This window comes from Nomascus leucogenys, chromosome 19 (genome assembly GCF_006542625.1).
Source record: "Nomascus leucogenys isolate Asia chromosome 19, Asia_NLE_v1, whole genome shotgun sequence".
Lineage (NCBI taxonomy): Eukaryota > Metazoa > Chordata > Mammalia > Primates > Hylobatidae > Nomascus > Nomascus leucogenys.
In genome coordinates this window covers 37,012,693-37,036,161 of record NC_044399.1, presented here as the reverse complement: position 1 = coordinate 37,036,161, position 23,469 = coordinate 37,012,693, and the positions used below count along the sequence as shown (strand labels likewise).

General features: G+C 40.6%; 1 protein-coding gene across 3 annotated transcripts in view; it reads left to right on the top strand.

The window, feature by feature from the left end:
* Positions 1-23,469, top strand: part of TAOK1 (TAO kinase 1) — a 171,301-nt gene that overhangs the window by 96,928 nt on the left and 50,904 nt on the right. The window contains exons 8-12 of one of the 3 annotated variants that reach the window (XM_030800351.1): positions 1,552-1,643; positions 9,229-9,322; positions 11,683-11,764; positions 18,139-18,306; positions 20,915-21,118. In XM_030800351.1, coding sequence (XP_030656211.1) covers positions 1,552-1,643; positions 9,229-9,322; positions 11,683-11,764; positions 18,139-18,306; positions 20,915-21,118 — 640 coding nt within the window. Of the gene's footprint in view, positions 1-1,551; positions 1,644-9,053; positions 9,323-11,682; positions 11,765-18,138; positions 18,307-20,914; positions 21,119-23,469 lie in introns of those variants that run through there. The other 2 variants (XM_030800352.1, XM_030800353.1) reach the window with 2 other exon arrangements.

The following is a 23,469-nucleotide window of genomic DNA, read 5'->3' as shown; positions in this document are numbered from 1 at the left end:
GGAGGCAAAGGCAGACAGATCACTTGAGGTTAGGAGTTTGAGACCAGCCTGGCCAACATGGTGAAACCCCATCTCTACCAAAAAATATAAAAATTAGCCAGGCGTGGTGGTGCACGCCTGTAGTCCCAGCTACTTGAGAGGCTGAGGTGGGAGAATCACTTGAACACAGGAGGCAGAGGTTGCAGTGAGCCAAGATTGTGCCACTGTACTCCAGCCTGGGCTACAGAGTGAGACCCTGTCTCTCAAAAAAAAAAAAAAAAAGATTAAAATTTTTAAAAAAGAATGTAGGACACTAATTGAAGACTTGAATTAGTGATTAGTGCTTCATTTACAAATAAGATGCCCATAAGATTGATAATTGTGTGATTGAGTTGTAAGCTGCCCTAGCCACTTTTATCATGGAGCACCATTTTTATTTGAAAGAAAAACACAAACAAACTATGATTATTCAGTCTTGGTTATTGTGGCAGATAATTTTCTTTAATAAATGACATGAGCTTATAACTTCAAGGAAAACAACTGACAATACTTGTTGCCAATAGTAAAATTCAATCTTTTAAGCAAAAATTAGACTTTTTTTTTTTTTTGAGACGGAGTCTTGCTCTCTCTCTCAGGTTGGAGTGCAGTGGTGTGATCTCGGCTCACTGCAACCTCCGCCTCTTAGGTTCAAGCGATTCTCCTGCCTCAGCCTCCTGAGTAGCTGGGATTACAGACAGCAGCCACCACGCCCGGCTAATTTTTGTATTTTTAGTAGAGATGGGGTTTCACCATGTTTCTCAGGCTTCGGGAACTTCTGACCTCGTGATCTGTCCGCCTTAGCCTCCCAAAGTGCTGGGATTACAGGTGTGAACCACTGCGCCTGGCCAAAAAATAGACTTTTGTAATGGGATCCTGAGACCAAAATATTTGAGAACCACTGGCCTAAAGGATATGAAATATTATAATCTGCAAACTTGAGCAGAGGCAGAATATAATTCTGCCTTGGGAGCCTCTTTCTTTTGGGGTGGCTGTTACATAATAATGACGGATAGTGAGAATAAATCTCACACTATAGGCCAGGTGCGGTGGCTCACACCTGTAATCCCAGCACTTTGGGAGGCCAAGGCGGGCGGATCACCAGGTCAGGAGATCGAGACCATCCTGGCTAACACGGTGAAACTCCGTCTCTACTAAAAAATACAAAAAATTAGCCGGGTGTGGTGGCAGGCGCCCGTAGTCCCAGCTACTCGGGAGGCTGAGGCAGGAGAATGGCGTGAACCCGGGAGGTGGAGCTTGCAGTGAGCCGAGATCGCACCACTGCACTCCAGCCTGGGTGACAGAGCGAGACTCCATCTCAGAAAAATAAATAAATAAATCTCACACTATATATGCATTGCTAAATATTTACCTCACAACCTGTAATGCACTTAGTTCCCGTTATAAAAATTCTTATGTCCAGATATATTGGCTAGAATTCAAACCCGTGATCTCCATGTAGATGACTGTTACATTCTCAAAGAATAGTATACTTTTTAAAAAAAATCTGTAATTTAAATGAACGTTTTGTTCTAGGATGGCCCCAGAAGTAATTTTAGCCATGGATGAAGGACAATATGATGGTAAAGTAGATGTGTGGTCTCTTGGAATAACATGTATTGAACTAGGTAAGCATTGTTCTTCATTACTATGGATTAAGTTTTGATCAATGTTTTACCTCAATTCCTGTACCAATCTATAAAAATTATAGATTTTTATCTTAAATGTCACTTTATAAGGGGGGACAATACATTTATTAAGGTTTTCACTTTGGTTATTTGGTAAGTTGTATTTATATTAGAGTTACCTATATTATATTTGCTCTGTTCCATTATATCTAAAATAATTTTCCTCTGTGGTTTTAAGTTTGAGGAATCTATGTCTAACATTAATGAGTATTTGTTAAACACCTAGAATATGTTTATGATTACCAGATTTACCAGCTATAGAAGATCTGTAAGGCATTCATAACTAGCTGGGGTAGTTACTACTTTTTTTTTTTATTTTTAATTAGGGATGAAATTAGATGTCAGACTGTCATACCTACGTACCATTTTGTAACAGTTTGAGATATATATATATATATATATATATATATATTTTTTTTTTTTTTTTTTTTTTTTTTAGACGGTAAGGCCGACTTTATTCAAGAGGGGCCATGATCCATAGGTATATGGATCACTGTAGCAGGGTCTTGCAATGAGAGAGAGAGATTGGACTCAATTTCCTGTAGCAGTTTGATTTTAAGCACACATTTTGTTAAGTTGCTCATAAATGGAACTGTGCTAAAAACAGTGGACCATCATAACTTATGTGAGCCAATAACTGTCACTGTAATTGAAGATGCTGGCCATCTTCTTGCTCTGGATTTCCCAACAGAGGTCTACCAGTCCAATAGTCTTTTCCTTTTTATCTTCTTATAAGAGCATTGCATTAAATTTTACTTATTTATTTATTTTTGAGACATGATCTTGCTCTGTCACCCAGGCTGGAGTACAGTGGTGCAATCTCAGCTCACTCTAACCTCTGCTTCCTGGGATCAAGCAATCCTCCCACCTCAGCCTCCCGCATAGCTGGGACTGCAGGCATACCCCACCACACCAGGCTAATTTTTGTATTTTTTAGCAGAGACAGGGTTTTGCCATGTTGCCCAGGCTGGTCTTGAACTCCTGGGCTCAAGCTGTCCTCCTGCCTCAGCCTCCCACAGTGGGGGGGATTTCAAGCATGAGCCACAGCGCTCATCTAAACCATTCTAAATGGAGTGACTAAGGATGGAAAATAATACATTAAAAGTAAAATCTATTGGTAATTTTGATTAATCGTTATCTACTCGAGTTTGTCAGTAGTTTTCTAAAATAAGTATAGGGAAAATGAGGTAAAATGAAGGTAAAATCTTGCTTATTATTGCACAGTAGATTAAAGTTACGATTTCTATTACAACCAGACTACCTTGCAGTCCAGTTTTTTTTTCCTAAAATGTAATCTTTAAGTATTTTCACTTTTATTGGAATTCCTCTGTTAACTACTCCCTTCAAGCTCCACATCCTGCTGTTTGTTTTATAGTTTAACAACATCAACAAACAGAGATTTGGAGATTACCATGTCATACTTGTGATTTCTTTGTCTTAATTTGAAGTTTGCAAAACTATTTCTTCCATTTGAAAGTACCTTTAGGTGTCCTAAACTCTAATCTCTATTCTTTTACCTATGATTCTTTTTCCTACCCATAGATCCTAATTAATTTCTTAAGAAGCCTGGGTATACATGTAGAGAAGCTGGTTAATGTACTCTTTGCCCATGGGGTCCTTTTACATTCTTAATGCTGGCTGATGCATACATGTGCCCCTCAGTGATAGTGAAATTGCATTAATGGACCTGTTAGATTTCATTGATATATTTTAAGATTTATTTGATTAGAAGGTATTTGTTGGCTCATTGTTGTGCTTAGAACAAAATCTACCTAAACTTTGTAGTTTCCATGAAATGGCTTCTTCTTTCTAGCTTCTTTTTATTCTACTTCATAAAAGAGTTCCTTCACAGTAGAAGTTTTTATACTTAAAGCAACTTTAGATGTGACTGCCTTTAAATAATTTTACATGGGAGAAATATTTGAAATAATTTCTTAGAATTTTAGGCATTCATTTAGTATCTTCACTTTTGTAATCTTTCATAATAACTTTAAACATTTTACTTACAAATGTTTTGACTATTTTGAAGTGCTAAGTCAGGAACTATATTTTAAGCCTGATTATGGTTCTAGGTGAAAGGTCTACAGTAGCACAGGCCAGGAAAACTTTCTGCAATGAAGGAAATGTTCTGTAGCTATGGCTTTTCAGCTAAAGGAGTGAATTTTCTAAAATTTTATTTAAATACGTTTGCATTTAAATAGTCACATGTGGCTAGTTAGCTACCCTTTTAGATAATGCAGGTCTAGAGGTATGATTTTCGTTTTTTTTCTTTTCTTTCTTTTTTTGCAGGGTGGGAGGGAGACAGAGTCTCGCTCTGTTGTCCAGGCTGGAGTGTAGTGGCACAATCTTGGCTCACTGCAACCTCCACCTCCTGGGTTCAAGGGATTCTCCTGCCTCAGCCTCCCAAGTAGCTGGGACTACAGGCACCTGCCACCATGCCTAGCTAATTTTTTTATTTTCAGTAGAGGTAGGTTTTCACCATGTTGGCCAGGCTGGTCTCCAACTCCTCACTTCAGGTGATCCACCCACCTCAGCCTCCCAAAGTGCTGGGTTTACAGATGTGAGGTATGATTCTCAGTGCAAATCCGATTCAGTCTTGGGACACATATTTATTATAATATGCTTTTCTACTTTGGAAGAGTTAAGGATAGCAAATTAAAGCAAACTATTTTCTTACAGTATAGGTAATAGAAAAAATTTATATCAATTTTACCATTATTGGTCTTGATAAACATAGTTGTGAATAGATATGACTGTTCCTTGCTTTAGTGTCACAAAGGTTGAAATTACTTGGTTATGTCTTAATACCAACAAATCTTATAATACATAATATTTCATGAGTGGGTTTGTTTACATGTTTCTTTATAGTTAATCTGACGAAAATTCTTAGTTTGTTGTTATTCAAGCTGCATGATTATATAATCTTTATAAAAATATAATTTACCATTTTTAATTACATAAATATATGTTTAGGGTATAAAATTATAGAAATACAAAAGGAGTGAAAAGAAAATAAATTATGCATAGTTCTACTCTCAGCTGGATACAGTGGCTTACATCTGTAATCCTAGCACTTTGGGAGGCCAAGGCGGAAGGATTGCTTAAAGCCAGGAGTTTGAGACCAGCCTGGGCAGCATAGCAAGACCTTGTCTCTACCAAAAACAAGACAAATTAGCTGGGCATGGTAGCCTCACACCTGTAGTCCCAGCTACTTGGGAGGCTGAGGTGGGAGGACCCGCTTTAGCCCAGGAATTTGAGGCTACAGTGAGCTATAATTACGCTGCTACACTTCAGCCTGGGTGACAGAGTGAGACCCTTTCTAAACAAACAAATTAATTAAAATAAAACAGGAAACAAAAGTACACATAGTCATTTTTCCCATTGAGAGGAATAAATGAAAATAGTAAAATTTGAACCCATTTATCTCGCCCTTTGGTGATTACTCTTCTGTATAAGTATATATAATTTGAACTCTTTCTCTGAAAATTTTATTATTGGACATTGTTTCTGAGATTTACTTTCTAGACCATTCAGTTTTTCTATCTCAGTTTCATCTAATTTCCTCATGAGTTTTGGAGGTATTAATTTTACAGAAGCAATCCAAATTTATGGGTAGAGACATTTTAGAAACATGCACAAAATAATAAGAAATAGTATCTCTAACTTAAAATAAATTTGGTTTAAAATTAAGTGGTGGCTTATGCCTCTAATTGCAGCACTTTAGTAGGCCAAGGTGGGAAGATCACTTGGGCCCAGGAGTTGGAGACCAGCCTGGGCAATATGGAGAAACCCCGTCTCTACAAAAAATACAAAAACATTAATTTGGCACGGTGGCATGCACCTATAGTCCCAGCTGCTTGGGGGCTGAGGTGAGAGGATCACTTGAGCCCAGGAGGTCAAGGTTGCAGTGAGCTAAGATCGCGCCACTGCACTCCAGCCTGGGTGACAGACCAAGACTTTATCTCAAAAAAAGAAAAAAAGTTTAGTAGTAGCTTATAAAAATTTGAGATAAAATATATTTGGCCGGGTGCAGTGGCTTATGCCTGGAATCCCAGCACTTTGGGAGGCCAAGGCTGGCAAATCACTTGAGGTCAGGAGTTTTAGACCAGCCTGGCCAACATAGTGAAACCTCATCTGTACTAAAACCGCAAAAATTAACTGGGCGTGGCGGCGCATCCCGGTAATCCCAGCTACTTGGGAGACTGAGGCAGGAGAATCTCTTGAACTGGGGAGGCGGAGGCTGCAGTGAGCCGAAATCGTGCCACTTCACTTTGATCTGGGTGACAGAGTGAGATCTGACTCAAGAAAAAAAACGTTATTTGAATTTATGAGAGTCTAACACATTGTAAATTTGGTGAATCTCTTCTGTGATTTTTAGCCAAGTTTAATGTTCTTTGATAAAATTGAGAGATTTTTAATTTAATAGTGAATGACAAAATTAAAAAGATATGTTCTAGTTTGATACAGGTTTGATATATTGATGGTATACCATTTAAAAGGCTTAGTGACCAAGAGGTGAAGTGGAATGGGGATTCAGAATTTGAACAGAGAAAAGAGGGCATCTGCTTAAGGAGAGAGAAGATGGTCACAAAGATGGGATATTGGTTACATAGGAGGAATTTATCAGATAGAAAAATATATTAAAGGCCAGTTGTGGTGGCTCATGCCTGTAATCCCAGCAGTTTGGGAGGCCAAGGCGGGCAGATCACCTGACGTCAGGAGTTCAAGACCAGCCTGGTCAACATGGTGAAACCCCGTCTCTACTAAAAAACAAAAATTAGCCGGGCATGGTGGTCCATGCCTGTAGTCCCAGCTCAGGAGGCTGAGTCAGGAGAATTGCTTGAACCTGGGAGGCACAGGTTGCAGTGAGCCGAGATTGTGCCACTGCACTCCAGCCTGGGCAACAGAGTGAGACTCCGTCTCCAAAAAAAAAAAAAGTGTTAAGGATAATGAGAGCAGGGTTTCTCTCATTGTCAGAGGACTTTACAAATACGGAAAGAGAAAGCTAGAAATAAACATTATGGTGTTGGATTGGAATTTGAGATATTGTAGTAAATTTATTGTTTTCAAATATAAGTATTTTATATACATCATATATTTGTACTCATAGGTGTATAAATGTATTATGGACATGCATATATTCCCAACTCTGTTCATTGAGCGTGTCTGAGAGCAGTGACACCCCAGTAGCAGTAAGCACACCTAGCACAACAGCCCCTTGGAGAAATGATTGATCCAGGGTCTGGGCTAGAGAAAGCACAAGATGAAGCTAGGACATCTTAGTGTACCAGAAAGCAACAAAGTAACCAAATAATAATGGGGCCATGTCCAAAAGACACAAGCCAGCTTAAAAAGGTTTCTACTGTTCAAATATGGGATAATTTGAACATCAAAATAAAGGATATAACTTATTAAATAAAATAAAAATCTATGACTCCATACAATAAATAAATGAAAGAATAAAGTTGAAAGTTTCATGAGAAGCAGAATATTTATGTAGATTCCGACTACCATCTTACAAAATGCTTATTAATTACAAAGGAGGAAAGAGAAACTTTATCATGAAGAAGACTGGCAGACATGGGCCTTAACCAAGTGATCAAAGTGAATACCATCAGTAACAGAACTTCTCAAAATCATGTGCTGCCTCATAGGATATAAATTATAGCATTACCTCTGTGATACTCCTGCCAAAGATATTTAGCCTAACTCTAATAATAGGAAATGTCAGAAAACCTCAAACTGAGGAACATTCAAGAGTCCTGTATATCTCAGTATCTTCAGAGGATTGGTTCCAGAACCCCCTCAGATAACAAAATGTGCAGATGCTTAAGTCTCCTATAAAACGGTGTAGTTTTTGCATATAACCTATGCATATCCTCCCATATATTTTGAATAATCTCTAGATTTCTTATAATACCTAATACAATATAAATGCCATGTAAGTAGCTGTCTTAAAAATTTGTATTTTTGGCTGGGCGCAGTGGCTCACACCTGTAATCCCAGCACTTTGGGAGGCTAGGACGGGCGGATCACCCAAGGTTGGGAGTTTGAGACCAGCCTGATCAACGTGGAAAAACCCCGTCTCTACTAAAAATACAAAATTAACCAGGCGTGGCAGCGCACTCCTGTAATCCCAGGTTCTCGGGAGGCTGAGACAGGAGAGAATCGGGAGGCTGAGACAGGAGAGAATCGCTTGAATCCGGGAGGCAGAGGTAGTGGTGAGCCAAGATCATGCCATTGCACTCCAGGCTGGGCAACAAGAGTGAAACCACATCTCAAAAACAAAAAAAAAAAAAATTGTTAATTTTTTAATTGTTAAAAAATTTTTGTTGGTTTTTTTTTTTTCGCCAAATATTTTCAGTCTATAGTTGAAATATTTCAGTTGGTTGGTTCAGTCTGTGGACGCAGAACCTACAGATACAGAAGGGCGACCATACTTCAATTTGTCAAAGTCGTGACTTCAACTTTTACCTTAAAAACTAAAACAAAGAGCAAATTAAACACAAAATAAGCGGAAGGTAGAGGATAATAAAGATCAAAGCAGAAATCAGTTGAATAGAAAACTGAAAAACAATAGAGAAAATCAGTGAAACCAAAAACTAGTACTCCGAGATCAATAAAATTGCTAAACCTCTAGCCAGACTAATCACAAAGAAAATGAGAGAAGACACAAATTTCCAATATCAGGAATAAGAGATTATAATAACTATAGATTTTACAGATATTAAAAGAGTAATGGGGAAATATGAACAATTTTATGTCAGTAAGTTTGACAACTTGGATAAAATGAACAAATTCCTTGAAGACTGCCAATACTTAAAGCTCATTATTGCTACACAGGATATTATTGGGACATTTAAATGAAACTTGAATGTAGTTTGGGGATTAGATGGTAGTCTTATATCACTATTAAATGGCCTGATTTAATGGCTGTGTTATGGTTCTTTAGGAAAATGTTCTTCTTTATGGGAAATATACACTCAAGTATATATTAAGGATGGTGAGGCTTCAGGTCAGCAATTTATTCTCAATTGATTCACTTAAAAAAGTTCTTGGAGGCTGGGTGCAGTGGCTCACACCTATAATCCCAGCACTTTGGGAGGCTGAGTTGGGAGGATCACTTGAGCTCAAGAGTTCAAGACCATCTTGGGCAACATGGTGAAACCCCGTCTCTACAGAAAATACAAAAGTTAACTGGGCATGATGGTGCACACCTATGGTCCCAGCTACTCGGGAGGCTGAGGTGGGAGGATTGCTTGAGCACGGGAGGTCAAGGCTGTAGTGAGCCAAGATTGTGCCACTGCACTCCAGCCTGGGTGACAGAGCGAGACCCTATCTCAGAAAAAAAAAAAAAAACCAGAAAAGAGAAAAAAAAGCTCTTTGAACTCTACTTGCAATTTTTTGTGTAAGTTTAAGGTTGTTTCAAAATAAAATCATTTAAAAAAAAGAAAAAGAAAAACATGCCCAGGACTTGAGTACCCCTGGAACCTATTTTAACAGGAATGTTTCCTTTCTTTTACAGCGGAAAGGAAGCCTCCTTTATTTAATATGAATGCAATGAGTGCCTTATATCACATAGCCCAAAATGAATCCCCTACACTACAGTCTAATGAATGGTGAGTATTGTTAATATATATATTGCTCAATGTTGAATAAATGGAATGCTTTTTCATAATCTGTTATCAAAGTCATTTAATTTCAATTAGGTAAAATGTATCACCTTATAAGATATTAAAATAGATGTATTTTACCCTTTTAAATATATTTATTCTTTATCATGTTTCCATTTCATAGCATACGTATAACTGAGTTCAGAAAAGGATGGATGATGTCACATGAGTGCAAAAAGTATTCATTTTATAAGAATTTGTATTTTACTTTAAATTTAGGAATACCTAATGCTAATTAAATAATAAATAGCCTTTAAGCATTAATATTTTATAACTAAAATATATCTGTTATTACAACCTATAGTGATACTTGATTGGAGGATGGTTTATAATTTATATGATATAGGCCGGGCGCGGTGGCTCACGCCTGTAATCTCAGCACTTTGGGAGGCCGAGACAGGCGAATCACGAGGTCAGGAGATCTAGACCATCCTGGCTAACATGGTGAAACCCCATCTCTACTAAAAATACAAAAAAAAATTAGCTGGGCGCGGTGGCAGGCGCCTGTAGTCCCAGCTACTCGGGAGGCTGAGGCAGGAGAATGGCGTGAACCCGGGAGGCGGAGCTTGCAGTGAGCCGAGATCGCGCCACTGCACTCCAGCCTGGGCGACAGAGCAAGACTCCGCCTCAAAAAAAAAAAAATTTATATGATATAAAAATATAAGTAAAATGATTTTACCTTATCAAAATTACCGGGTAATTAAAATTTTGGGATCACTCTACTTATAATATTTGTTACTCAGTTTTGTCTGATATTCCTTCTAGGACTTCCTTGATTTGATAAAATTTAGTTCATTCATGTAAAGAGGTTTACGGACAACAGATTGACAATTTTAGAAAACTAGGATTTTTGTCAACAGTATAAAACTGTAGTAGAAAATTAACTCCTCAGGTGTACCTAGCATTCGATAAATTCTAGGGGGATATCTAGCATATTTAATAAATATTTTGAAATTCACAAATATATAAATTAGGGGTACTTAATTATTTAAAGAGTACATAATTATGGCACATTCATATAAGTTTTTGCCACTTAAGAATGTGCCATATAACTCTACTAAACTAATAATACTAAAACTCTGTGCCAAAAGATTCTTTCTATATAACTCTACTTTGTGTTTAGAATTATATAGAACAAATCTTTTGACACTGAGTTTATTGTTACGGTATGGTTTAGTACATTTTGTGCTGCTGTAACAGAGTATCAGAGGCTGGGTAATTTATACAGAACAGAAATTTATGCCTCACTTTCTGGAGGCTGGGAAGTCCAGGACCAAGGCACTGGCAGGTTAGGACCTGGTCCTCCTGCTTACAAGATAGTGCCTTTAACTCGCATCCTTTGGAGGGGAGAAGCATTGTGTCCTCACGTGGCAGAGAGCAGGAGAGAGAGAACCCTCTCCCACAAGCCCTTTTTATAGCAGAATTAATCCATTCATGACCTGAACAACTCCCATTAGGCCCCACCTCCCAACACTGTTGCACTGGAGATTAAGTTTCAACATCAGTTTTGGAGAAACAAAAACATTAAAACCATAGTTGATACATATAAGTAATAAATATATTGAACACAGACTGTCTTTACACTGTGTTTGAGACTTGGGGATTTATAAAAGAATTCTTGCCTACAAGGAACTTAAAATCTTATTTGAATATTGGAGACAAACATTGATGGAGTAAGTATTTACTGCGTTACTGAACTCTTGTCAATAACACTATATAATAATGTATTACGGACTTCTAACGTTTTTAAAAATATCTTAATTGGTTTTCTAGGTTTAATGGAAGTCTTATCCATTTGCTCAGGGGCACCAAATACTCAGGTATAAAAACACTCTCTCCAGAGCAGATGGAGTGATATTCTGAAACATCCTATATAGAAGACGATCCAAGGGGCAAATAAGAAAGAGCTTATTATAAGAAAGAGCTTATTATAAGAAAGGCTTAGCAAAAAGGAAAAGAAAGGGAAATAGAAAGGAATGTTATCTTGGGTTTGAATGCAAAAAAAAAAAAAAAGTAGATAGGCTTCCCTCATTTTGCCTCAATATAGTAATATGAGTTGTGATATTTAAATATGTAGGAGCAGGATTTTAAAGTAATCTGTGTGAATTTATCTTTGGAAAATGGTGAACATTCATTGGTTGCTTTAGATAGATCTTCATAGACTTATATGAAACTATATAGTCTCTGCTTTTTTTTAATCATTCCCTTTCCATTTCCCCTCCCACCAATAGGCACGTGCCTTGATTTGTGGATGTATTTTTAAAGGAAATAGCAATGTGTTCACTTGATACTTTCCTTTACAATAGGTCTGATTATTTTCGAAACTTTGTAGATTCTTGCCTCCAGAAAATCCCTCAAGATCGACCTACGTCAGAGGAACTTTTAAAGGTCAGTTCTATTATAGTTTATTTGTTTATTTTATTTTAAGACAAGGCCTCACTTTGTCACCCAGGCTGGAGTGCAGTGGCACAATCACGTCTCCTGCAGCCTTGACCTCCCAGGCTCAAGCGATCCTCCCACCTCAGCCTCCCAAGTAGCCAGGACTACAGACACACGCCACTAAACCCGGCTAATTTTTGTATTTTTGTTAGAAGTGGGGCTTTGCCACATTGCCCAGGCTGATATCGAACTCCTGGGCTCAAGTGATCCACCTGCCTCAGCCTCTCAAGGGCTTGGATTACAGGCGTGAGCTACCAGTTCCATTATACTTGAAATTTGTTCTTACTCCTAAGCAATGATTGTAAAGAATGTGTTTTATTATTTGGTTCTGAATTAGTATTAAGTATACTAGTTTTTAATAAAATACTAGTTTTTTATACTGTTGTTTCTGATAACTTTTCTTGATACTAAATTTTTGTATTTCATTTTTCAAATTGATTAGCTGCTCTTACCGTGTCTAAATAGAATATATAGTTAAGTATTCAAATAACTCAATACTTAATATGTGCAAGAATATAATCATGAGTTATGAATTTTAATTCATGTGGAACAATGTCTTATTTCAAAGTTGATAAAACATACTTTAGCCGGGCGCAGTGGCTCACACCTGTAATCCCAGCACTTTGGGAGGCTGAGGCAGGCGGATCACGAGGTCAAGAGTTCGAGACCGCCTTCCTTCCTTCCTTCCTTCCTCTTTCTTTCCTTTCTTTCCTTTCTTTCTTTCCTTTCTTTCTTTCTTTCTTTTTCTTTCTCTTCCTTCCTTCCTTCCTTCCTTCTTTTCTTTTCTTTCTTTCTTTCTTTCTTTCCTTTCCTTTCCTTTTCTTTTCTTTCTTTCTGTCTTTCTGTCTTTCTGTCTGTCTTTCTGTCCTTCTGTCTTTCTTTCTGTCTTTCTGTCTTTCTTTCTTTCCTTTCTTTCTTTCTTTCCTTTCTTTCTTTCTTTCTTTCCTTTCTTTCTTTCTTTCCTTTCTTTCTTTCCTTTCTTTCTTTCTTTCCTTTCTTTCCTTCCTTCCTTCCTTCCTTTTCTTTCTCTTCCTTCCTTCCTTCCTTCCTTTCTTTTCCTTTCTTTCTTTCTTTTCCTTTCCTTTCCTTTTCTTTTCTTTTCTTTCTTTCTGTCTTTCTTTCTGTCTTTCTGTCTTTCTGTCTGTCTTTCTGTCTTTCTGTCTTTCTTTCTGTCTTTCTTTCTTTCTTTCTTTCCTTTCTTTCTTTCTTTCTTTCTTTCTTTCTTTCTTTCCTTTCTTTCTTTCTTTCCTTTCTTTCTTTCCTTCCTTCTTTCTTTCTTTCTCTCTCTCTCTTTTCTTTCTTTCTTTCTTTCTTCTCTTTCTCTTTCTCTTTCTCTTTCTCTTTCTCTTTCTCTTTCTTTCTCTTTCTTTCTTTTCTTCCCCTCTGTGGCCCAGGCTGCAATCTACTCGGCTCACTGCCTGGGACTGCCGGCGCGCGCCACCGCTGCCTGCTTTTTCTCCTTTGGCTGCAGGCGCGCGTTCGCCATGTGGGCCACGCTGGTCGCCAGCTCCTGACGCCGAGTGCTCTGCCCGCCTCAGCCTCCCGAGGTACTGGGACTGCAGACGGAGTCTCGCTCACCCGGTGCTCGGTGTTGCCCGGGCTGGAGTGCGGTGGCGTGGTCTGGACTCGCGGCAGCCTCTGCCTCCCAGCCGCCTGCCTTGGCCTACCAGGGTGCTGGGATTGCAGCCCCTGCCCGGCCGCCGCCCCGTCTGGGAGGTGAGGAGCGCCTCTGCCCGGCCACCCATCGTCTGGGAGGTGAGGAGCGCCTCTGCCCGGCCACCCATCGTCTGGGAGGTGAGGAGCGCCTCTGCCCGGCCACCCATCGTCTGGGAAGTGAGGAGCGCTTCTGCCCGGCCACCCATCGTCTGGGAAGTGAGGAGCGCCTCTGCCTGGCCGCCCTGTCTGGGAAGAAGTGAGGAGCGCTTCTGCCCGGCCACCCATCGTCTGGGAAGAAGTGAGGAGCGCCTCTGCCCGGCCGCCCCGTCTGGGAAGTGAGGAGCGCCTCTGCCCGGCCGCCCCGTCTGGGAAGAAGTGAGGAGCGCCTCTGCCCGGCCGCCCCGTCTGGGAAGTGAAGAGCGCCTCTGCCCGGCCGCCCCGTCCGGGAAGAAGTGAGGAGCGCCTCTGCCCTGCCGCCCTGTCCGGGAAGAAGGGAGGAGCGCCTCTGCCCGGCCGCCCCGTCCGGGAAGAAGGGAGGAGCCCCTCTGCCCGGCCGCGCCTTCTGGGAAGTGAGGAGCGCCTCTGCCCGGCCACCCATCGTCTGGGAAGTGAGGAGCGCCTCTGCCCGGCCGCCCCGTCTGGGAAGTGAGGAGCGCCTCTGCCCAGGCACCCATCGTCTGGGAAGTGAGGAGCGCCTCTGCCCGGCCACCCATCGTCTGGGAAGGGAGGAGCGCCTCTGCCCCGCCACCCATCGTCTGGGAAGTGAGGAGCGCCTCTGCCCGGCCGCCCCGTCTGGGAAGTGAGGAGCGCCTCTGCCCGCCACCCATCGCCTGGGAAGTGAGGAGCGCCTCTGCCCGGCCGCCCCGTCTGGGAAGAAGTGAGGAGCGCCTCTTCCCGGCCGCCCCGTCTGGGAAGTGAGGAGCGCCTCTGCCCGGCCGCCCCGTCTGGGAAGTGAGGAGCGCCTCTGCCCGGCCGCCCCGTCTGGGAAGTGAGGGGCGCCTCTGCCCGGCCACCCATCGTCTGGGAAGTGAGGGGCGCCTCTGCCTGGCCACCTATCGTCTGGGAAGAAGTGAGGAGCGTCTCTGCCCGGCTGCCCCGTCTGGGAAGTGAGGAGCACCTCTGCCCGGCCGCCCCGTGTCTGGGAAGAAGTGAGGAGCGCCTCTGCCCGGCCGTTCCGTCTGGGAGGTCTACCACGGAGGCCAGAAGCAATGTGGGGGCTGGACGTGGTGGCTCACACCTGTGGTCCTGGCACTCTGGGGGGCGAGGCGGGTTGATCACTTCGGGCTAGGAGTTCGAGACCAGACTGGCCAACTTGGCGAAACATGAAAAATACAACAGACAAACCAACCAACCAACTCAGTGACAACAAAACAGGTCTACCCTGGAGTCATACTCTAATTTTTTCTATTTTCCTCCCTTTCTGATCCTTTATCCCACTTTCTTTTTCTTCCTCTTCCTTCTCCCTCTTCTTTATCAAATAGAGGATTGAGTTATTATCACTGATCCATATAAAGTCCCTCTCTCATTTATTTTAACTCCCACCCCCCATTTCTATTCCCCGGCTTCCCATGTGTAACCTTCCTAATATGTTTGATACGCATCTTTTTGTTTGTATGTATTTTTAGAAAATGTTTATTGTTTTTGTGTGCAAAAAAAATTAATTAAAAAAAAGAAAAAGAGTTTGAGACCATCCTGGCCAACATGGTGAAACCCCCGTCTCTACTGAAAATACAAAAACTAGCTGGGCGTGGTGGCACCCGCCTGTAGTCCCAGCTACTCAGGAGGCTGAGGCAAGAGAATCACTTGAACCCAGGAGGCGGAGGTAGTGGTGAGCCACGATTGCACCATTGCACTCCAGCCTGGGCAACAAGGGTGAAACCCCTTCTCCAAAAAAAATAAATAAATACATATAAGGTTTTATGTTTTTGGATAAAACGATATTGTAAATAGTAGGCCGGACACGGTGGCCCACGCCTGTAACCCCAGCTTTTTGGGAGGCCGAGGCGGGCAGATCAGTTGAGGTCAGCAGTTTGAGACCAGCCTGGCCAAAATGGTGAAACCCTGTCTTTACTAATAATACAAAAATTAGCCGGGTGTGGTGGTGGACTCGTGTAGTCCCAAATACTCAGGAGGTGGAGGCACAAAAATCGCTTGAACCCCAGGAGGCGGAGGTTGCAATGAGCCAAGATCGCGCCACTGTACTCTAGCCTGGGCGATAGAGTGAGACTGCGTCTCCAAAAAAAAAGAAAGAAGAAGACAATATTGTAAATAGTGGTACACATCAAACTAAAGAAAAAGGAAGAATGGCCGGGCGCGGTGGCTCACTCCTGTAATCCCAGCACTTTAGGAGGCTGAGGCGGGTGGATCACCTGAGGTTGGGAGTTCGAGATCAGCCCGACCAACATGGAGAAACCCTGTTTCTATACTAAAAATAGAAAATTAGCCGGACGTGGGGGCGCATGCCTGTAATCCCAGCTACTCAGGAGGCTGAGGCGGGAGAATCGCTTGAACCCAGGAGGCGGAGGTTGTGGTGAGCTGAGATCGCACCATTGCACTCCAGCCTGGGCAATAAGAGGAAGCTCCATCTCGAAAAAAAAAAAAAAAAAAAAAAGAGGAATGTGATTAGCTTCTTACATTTGCCAAATAGAAGCAAAAGAAACCTTTCTAACTCATGTAGTAGTAACCCAGCCCACTAGTATTTGGTGATTAGATCCTAAGTCTGCATATATTAATAGTATTCATTTGCCTGGCCCCTAGTATATATTATCACAGCCCTATTTGAAATGATAGGAAATATTTATCATGAGCTTCTTATCGTTTGGACTAATTACATTTCTGTTGCAGTCTATCATAAAGAAAAAAACTAATAAAAAATTTTAATGTATGAAGCTATTTATCATGGAATTAAAAATTAGAAATAGCTGCCCCAAATTAGAGTAATGGTTAAGTGATTTGGGTACAAACATTTGATGAAATATTCTACAGGCATTATGTTTATGAGTTTGAAATAACTATAATTATTATTTTTTTGTTTTTGAGACAGAGTCTTGCTCTGTCACGCAGGCTGGAGTGCAGTTACATGACCTCAGCTCACTGCAACCTCTGCCTCTCAGGTTCAAGTGATTCTTGTGCCTCAGCTGCCCGAGTAGCTGGGATTACAGGCCTATGCCTCCACGTCTTGCTAATTTTTTGTATTTTTAGGGTTTCACTGTTGGCCAGGCTGGTCTTGAACTCCTGGCCTCAAGTGATCTGCCTGCCTTGGCCTCCCAAAATGCTGTGATAACAGGTATGAGCCACTGTGCCCAGCTAAAATAATAATACTTATGACTGTGAAAATTGAATAAAATATTGTATAGAGGCTGGGCACAGTGGTGTAATTCCAGTGCTTTGGGAGGCCAAGGTGGGAGGGTCACTTGAGGCCAGGAGTTTAACTCTACCCCCTGCCCCCCAAAAAATAAAATAAAATTAACTGGACATGGTGGTACACACCTGTAGTCCTAGCTGCTTGAGAGGCTGAGGTGGGAGGATTGCTTGAACCCAGGAGTTTGAGGTTACAGTGGGCTACGATTCATAGTTACAACTCTTTGCATAAAAAAGAAATAAATTTGAGCTAACAAAGGAGGTAAAAGTTGTCTTAAGAATTCAAGGATAGCCGGGTGCAGTGGCTCACGCCTGTAATCCCAGCACTTTGGGAGGCCGAGGCGGGCGGACCACGAGGTGAGGAGATCGAGACCATCCTGGCTAACATGGTAAAACCCTGACTCTACTAAAAATACCAAAAATTAGCCGGGTGTGGTGGCGGGCGCCTGTAGTCCCAGCTACTCGGGAGGCTGAGGCAGGAGAATGGTGTGAACCCGGGAGGCAGAGGTTGCAGTGAGCTGAAATCACGCTACTACACTCCAGCCTGGGCGACAGAGCAAGACTCTGTCTCAAAAAAAAAAAAAAAAAAAAAAGAATTCAAGGATATTTTGTGGAACTCAAGGGATGGCAGAATATGTCTTTCTGGAATTTACATGCTAACTATGTATCTACAAAACATTTTATACATAGAAAATTTCTGAAAAGAAGTATATTACAATGTAACTGTGATCATCATAATGGTGGAATTGTTTTTTCTACTTTTTGTATTTGATAAAGTGAAATTATATTAAATGCTAGTGATAAAAAACAGTAATAATTTAATGGCTTTTAATCTGTGTTAGTATTTTATAAAGCATATTGTTCACGCAGCATGTAAAGGAACCCAATATCTAATATCTAAATTCATCTTTCATAATTTGCCATCATTAAATACATTCCTGCTGAAACAAATATGACTCAGAACTGAACATGTCTTTTGTGTGACATCATCAGTTCTTAGAATATGTAAACCTTGAGAGCTCTGATTGGACTTAATTCTTAGTGTTTAGACCCTTCAGTTATTTTAACTCTGCATTTTTAGTTGGCCAACAAAAATACTATGTTCAAAATAAAGAAAAAGAGTAGTTATGTATGCACAGAGTATATGTATGTAAATGATAATTTTATAAATAGAAGAAATTTAACAGAATTATGTAGCTATAGATTGTATGCATTATCTATCATAGGATATTATCTCTAGGGTCTGGGAAGGAGTACCTTGTTACTAATTGAAAAAAAATCAACCTTTTACCTTCTACCCTATCTAGCACATATTTGTTCTTCGGGAGCGCCCTGAAACCGTGTTAATAGATCTCATTCAGAGGACAAAGGATGCAGTAAGAGAGCTGGACAATCTGCAGTATCGAAAGATGAAGAAACTCCTTTTCCAGGAGGCACATAACGGACCAGCAGTAGAAGCACAGGAAGAAGAAGAGGTAATAGATTAAAAAATGACTCCAATATTGAATTTTCACTATTGGTTTCTTTCCTTATGCAGTTTGCCCTGCCATAATTTACCTTATATACCAAGGGTTTCCAGGTTGTATTTTCTTAACACTGGTCCTATAAAATCCCAGTTAGGAATTTAAAAAGGTCCTTTTTTCTTGGAGAAATAAGAAAAATTAAAAAAAAATTTTTTTAAATCTTTAATCATGTTAGATTGCATGCTCTAAATCCAACCCCTTTATGGTACACAATGTCATAATGAAGGTTCTGAGAAGTCCTTTGTTAAAGAAACTTGTTCACCTTTGTTTAATCTAGTCCTTCTCTAATTTCTTGACCACTGAAACTGTTTTTTTTTTTTTTTTTGTTTTGTTTTGTTTTGTTTTGTTTTTGAGACAGAGTTTTGCTCTTGTTGACCAGATTGGAGTGCAATGACATGATCCCGGCTCACTGCAACCTCCACCTCCCTGGTTCAAGCGATTCTCCTGCCTCAGCCTCCCGAGTAGCTGGGATTATAGGCACGCACCACCACATCTGACTAATTTTTATTTTATTTTATTTTTTGTGTTTTTAGTAGAGACGGGGTTTCACCACATTGGCCAGGCTGGTCTTGAACTCCTGACCTCAGGTGGCCCACCCGCCTTGGCCTCCCAAAGTGCTGGGATTACAGGCATGGGCCACTGTGCCCAGCCTGAGCCCTTTTTTGACTGATTGTCCAGTTCCCTGTGATGTGCTTTTGGAAGTTCTTGAAATTACAGAATGTGAAGGTTGAATGTACTCTCTCAGAAGTCATGAGAAAGTAGGCATTCTACTGTGTCACCCAAAGAAACTTGATTTCATTCCATCTACACCGTTCTTTTTTTTTTTTTTTTTTTTTTAGACAGGGTCTTGCTCTGTAGCCCAGTTTGGAGTACAGTGGCATGATCTTGGCTCACTGCAATCTCCACCTCCCGGGTTCAAGCGATTCTCCCTCTTCAGCCTCTCAAATAGCTGGGACTACAGGTGCGCCACCACGCCCAACTAATTTTTTGTATTTTTAGTAGAGACGGGGTTTCACTATGTTGGCCAGGGTGTTCTCCATCTCCTGGCCTCAAGTGATTCATCTGCCTCAGCCTCCCAAAGTGCTAGGATTACAGGTGTCAGCCACCACACATGGCCTACACTGTTCTAAAATACTCATTTTACAGATACCAAAAGCAAGGCTCAGAATAAATTAAGTTGCTCACTGTAGGTAAAGGAACATGGGTTCAGATTCATACCTCTTTACTCTCAAGGCCAAGTTCTGTGTTGCCTCTTAGGGAAAATGGAAATACAGATTTGCTATAGAAGTATTACAGAACTTCCTCATGAAGAAATATACATATAAAGTATATTATGTGTAAAGCTATTTTTTCCCTCTAAATATTTTGTTTCTTCTTTGCCCCGTCAGAATTCATAAAATTTTATTCTTTTCTGTTGCTTTCTGTCGAGAGAGACCACTTTGTTTTCTGAAACCATGTGCAATAGTTTCTTTTCACTTTTTAATATCACTAAATAAATAATGAACTGTCAAATATAAGACTATAAACTTACAATTTTTGGTTTGGGGATTATTTTTAGTTCTTAATGATAGTCACTAGAAAATTAGGATGATTACAGATATGTGAAATATTTTAATAAAGTGAAATTAATAAAATTCTATGTAGTTAAATTGTTAACAACATCTGTGTTAGGCTAGGGATGTAAGAAAAGTCCCTATCTACATATGTGTCTGTGTTTATTAAATTCTGCATATCTTAAAGAATTCTGGTATGGTAAGACTACTGTAATGTTAGTGCCCAGATTCTACAGCTGCCTGTTTACATCAGAAAAACATTCTTATGATTACGATTTGAAATAATATAATATGTAATTGTTAGTTTACACAAGAAGAGGTAGGAATTAATGTTAAATTATTTGGTGGTAAAAAGATAATCTAGAGTTCCCCAAAAACCTATTGAAATACAAAAAAAAAAAAAAAAAAGAAAGAAAGACAAGAAAGGTAATCTAAAGACTATGTTTCCCAGAAGAAAGAAGAATCTACTTATGAAAGGCTGATTTAATAAAGAAGAATAACAACTACAGTGAAGTTTCTAGTACTTTTTTTTTTTTTAATGCTCCTTATGGAGCAGGGCTACCCCATAGGCACTGTGCCCGGAATAGCCAGTGCTTTTTTTTTTTTTTTTTTTAAAGGAGAGATTTGTATTAACCAAGAATTATTGAGAAATGAGCAGGATCTCTATATATACCCCATGAGATGTATTGTAGAAATGGTTATTTTAAAATATCAAGCAATTTACATAAAATATCTTACTTTGAAAATCACCCAAAACTGATCAGCTGACTTTGTTTTAGACAGTTGGTTGAATTTTTTTGTGATTTACTTGTTGGTCATTTTTGTTTTTCAGTAAACTAACAGTTGATAAACTTCCTGGTCTTGGAAAATAAAAGCAATTTCTCGTGATAGACCAACTTTCTGAGACTGTCTGCCAAGTGGTATGCTAGGTGCTTATAATCAAGAATTCAGAAGAGAGATATATATATATAAATATTTGAACTGAACTGAATGTCCTTTTCTCTTAGGAACAAGATCATGGTGTTGGCCGGACAGGAACAGTTAATAGTGTTGGAAGTAATCAATCCATTCCCAGCATGTCCATCAGTGCCAGCAGCCAAAGCAGTAGTGTTAACAGTCTTCCAGATGTCTCAGATGACAAGAGTGAGCTAGACATGATGGAGGGAGACCACACAGTGATGTCTAACAGTTCTGTTATCCATTTAAAACCAGTAAGTATTTGGATTTCAATGAAAAAAATTCAATGTTGGTAAACTGTTTTCTTCATCTATTACTTTAAGAGAAGGAAGAAGGAAGATAAGGAAGTTTCCCGAAGTTTGGAACATGGCTTAGCGCAGTGGCTCATGCCTGTAATCCCAGCACTTTGGGAGGCCGAGGCGGGCGGATCACTTGAGGCCAGGAGTTCAAGACCAGCCTGGCCAACATGGTGAAACCCTGTCTCTACTAAAAATACAAAAATTAGCCAGGCATGGTGGCACGTGCCTGTACTCCCATAGTCCCAGCTACTTGGGAGGTTGAGGTGGGAGAATCGCTTGAACCTGGGAGGTGGAGGTTGCAGTGAGCCAAGATTGCACCACTGCAGTCCAGCCTGGGCGACAGAGTGAGACCCTGTCTCAAAAAAAAAAAAAGAAGTTTGGAACATTTTTGTAATGGAAAAAGCCTTGTTAACTCCTAACCTGTTATCTCCATTTGGAAAATTCATGTTTTGAGAATACAAAAAGAATGTGGAACTATTTCAAAATATTAGAAGAAAAAGTACAGAAACTTCATATTATTTGACATTATTTACATGAAAAATAAAATACTAAAAAATAGGAAGGATACACATAAAATTCATGATAATGGTTGCCTTTGGGGAGTGAGAAATGGTTAGGATGAGTGATGATCAAAAGTGAATTTTATGTTATCCATAATGTTTATATCTTTTTTTTTTTGAGACAGAGTCTCACTCTGTCACCCAGGCTGGAGTGCAGTGGCCACAATCTTGGCCCACTGCAACCTCCACCTCTCAGGTTCAAGCGATCCTCCTGCCTCAGCCTCCTACGTAGCTGGAATTACAGGTGCATGCCACCCTGCCTGGCTAATTTTTGTATTCTTAGTAGAGACGGGGTTTCACCATGTTGGCCAAGGCTAGTCTCAAACTCCTGACCTCAAGTGATCCATCTGCCTCAGCCTCCCAAAGTGCTGGGATTACAGGTGTGAGCCACTGCGCCAAGACGTTTATATCTTTTTTTTTTTTTTGAGATGGAGTTTTGCTCTTGTTGCCCAGTCTGGAGTGCAGTGGCGCGATCTTGGCTCACTGCAACCTCTGCCTCCTGGGTTCAAGCAATTCTCGTTCCTCAGCCTTCTGAGTAGCTGGGATTACAGGTGCGCGCCACCACGCCCAGCTAATTTTTTGTATTTTTAGTAGAGAAGAGGTTTTATCATGTTGGCCAGGCTGGTCTTGAACTCCCAACCTCAAGTGATCACCTGCATCGGCCTCCCAAAGTACAGGGATTACAGGCGCGTGCCACTGCACCCAGCCTATATCTTAAAAATAAAGCTGAATGTAATTGTAGAAAACTGTAGATTCTGGGTTTAGGAAATGTGGGTGTTTGCTGCATTACTCTTTACCCTTTTGAATATAAAATGTTAAATCTTCTGAAAAATACTGGAAAGTCAGGTAACTCCTTTTAACAATTAACAGGAATGCTAAGGCTGGGAGTGGAGGCCCACCCCTGTAATTCCAGCATTTGGGGAAGCTGAGGCAGGCAGATTACTTGAGCCTGGAGTTGGAGAACAGCCTGGGCAGCATGGTGAAACCCTGTCTCTACAAAAAATTTAAAAATTAGCTTGGCATGATAGTACATGCTTCTAATCTCAGCTACGCAGGAGGCTAAGGTGGTAGGTTCACTTGAACCCAGGAGGTAGAGGTTTTCAGTGAGCCAAGATTGCACCACTGCACCTCAGCCTGGGTGACAGAGTGAGACTGTATCTCAAAAAACAAACAAAAATAGGAATGCTTCCTTTTTCACTTCACAGCTTGTGTTATTATCTAAAAGTAATAGGTACAATGGCTAAAAGATGGAAACAACCCAAATTATTCATCAATGGATGTATTAACAAATTGTGGTTTATAGGCCAGGTGTGGTGGCTTACGCCTGTAATCCCAGCACTTTGGGAGGCCGAGGCAGGTGGATCATGAGGTCAAGAGATTGAGACCATCCTGGCCAACATGGTGAAACACTGTCTGTACTAAAAATACAAAAATTTTAGCCAGGCGTGGTGGCACACACCTGTAATCCCAGCTACTCAGGAGTCTGAGACAGAAGAATCGCTTGAACCCAGGAGGCAGAGGTTGCAGTGAGCCGAGATCATGCCACTGCACTCCAGCCTGGCGACAGAATGAGACTGTGTCTCAAAAAAAAAAAAGATTGTGGTTTTTACATCCAGTAGAATATTATTCAGCTATAAAGAGGAATGAAGTTCTAATACATGCTGCCATATGGATGAATCTTGAAAACATGTTAAGTGATAAAAGCCTAGACACAAAAGGACAAATATTGTATAATTAAACTTCTAT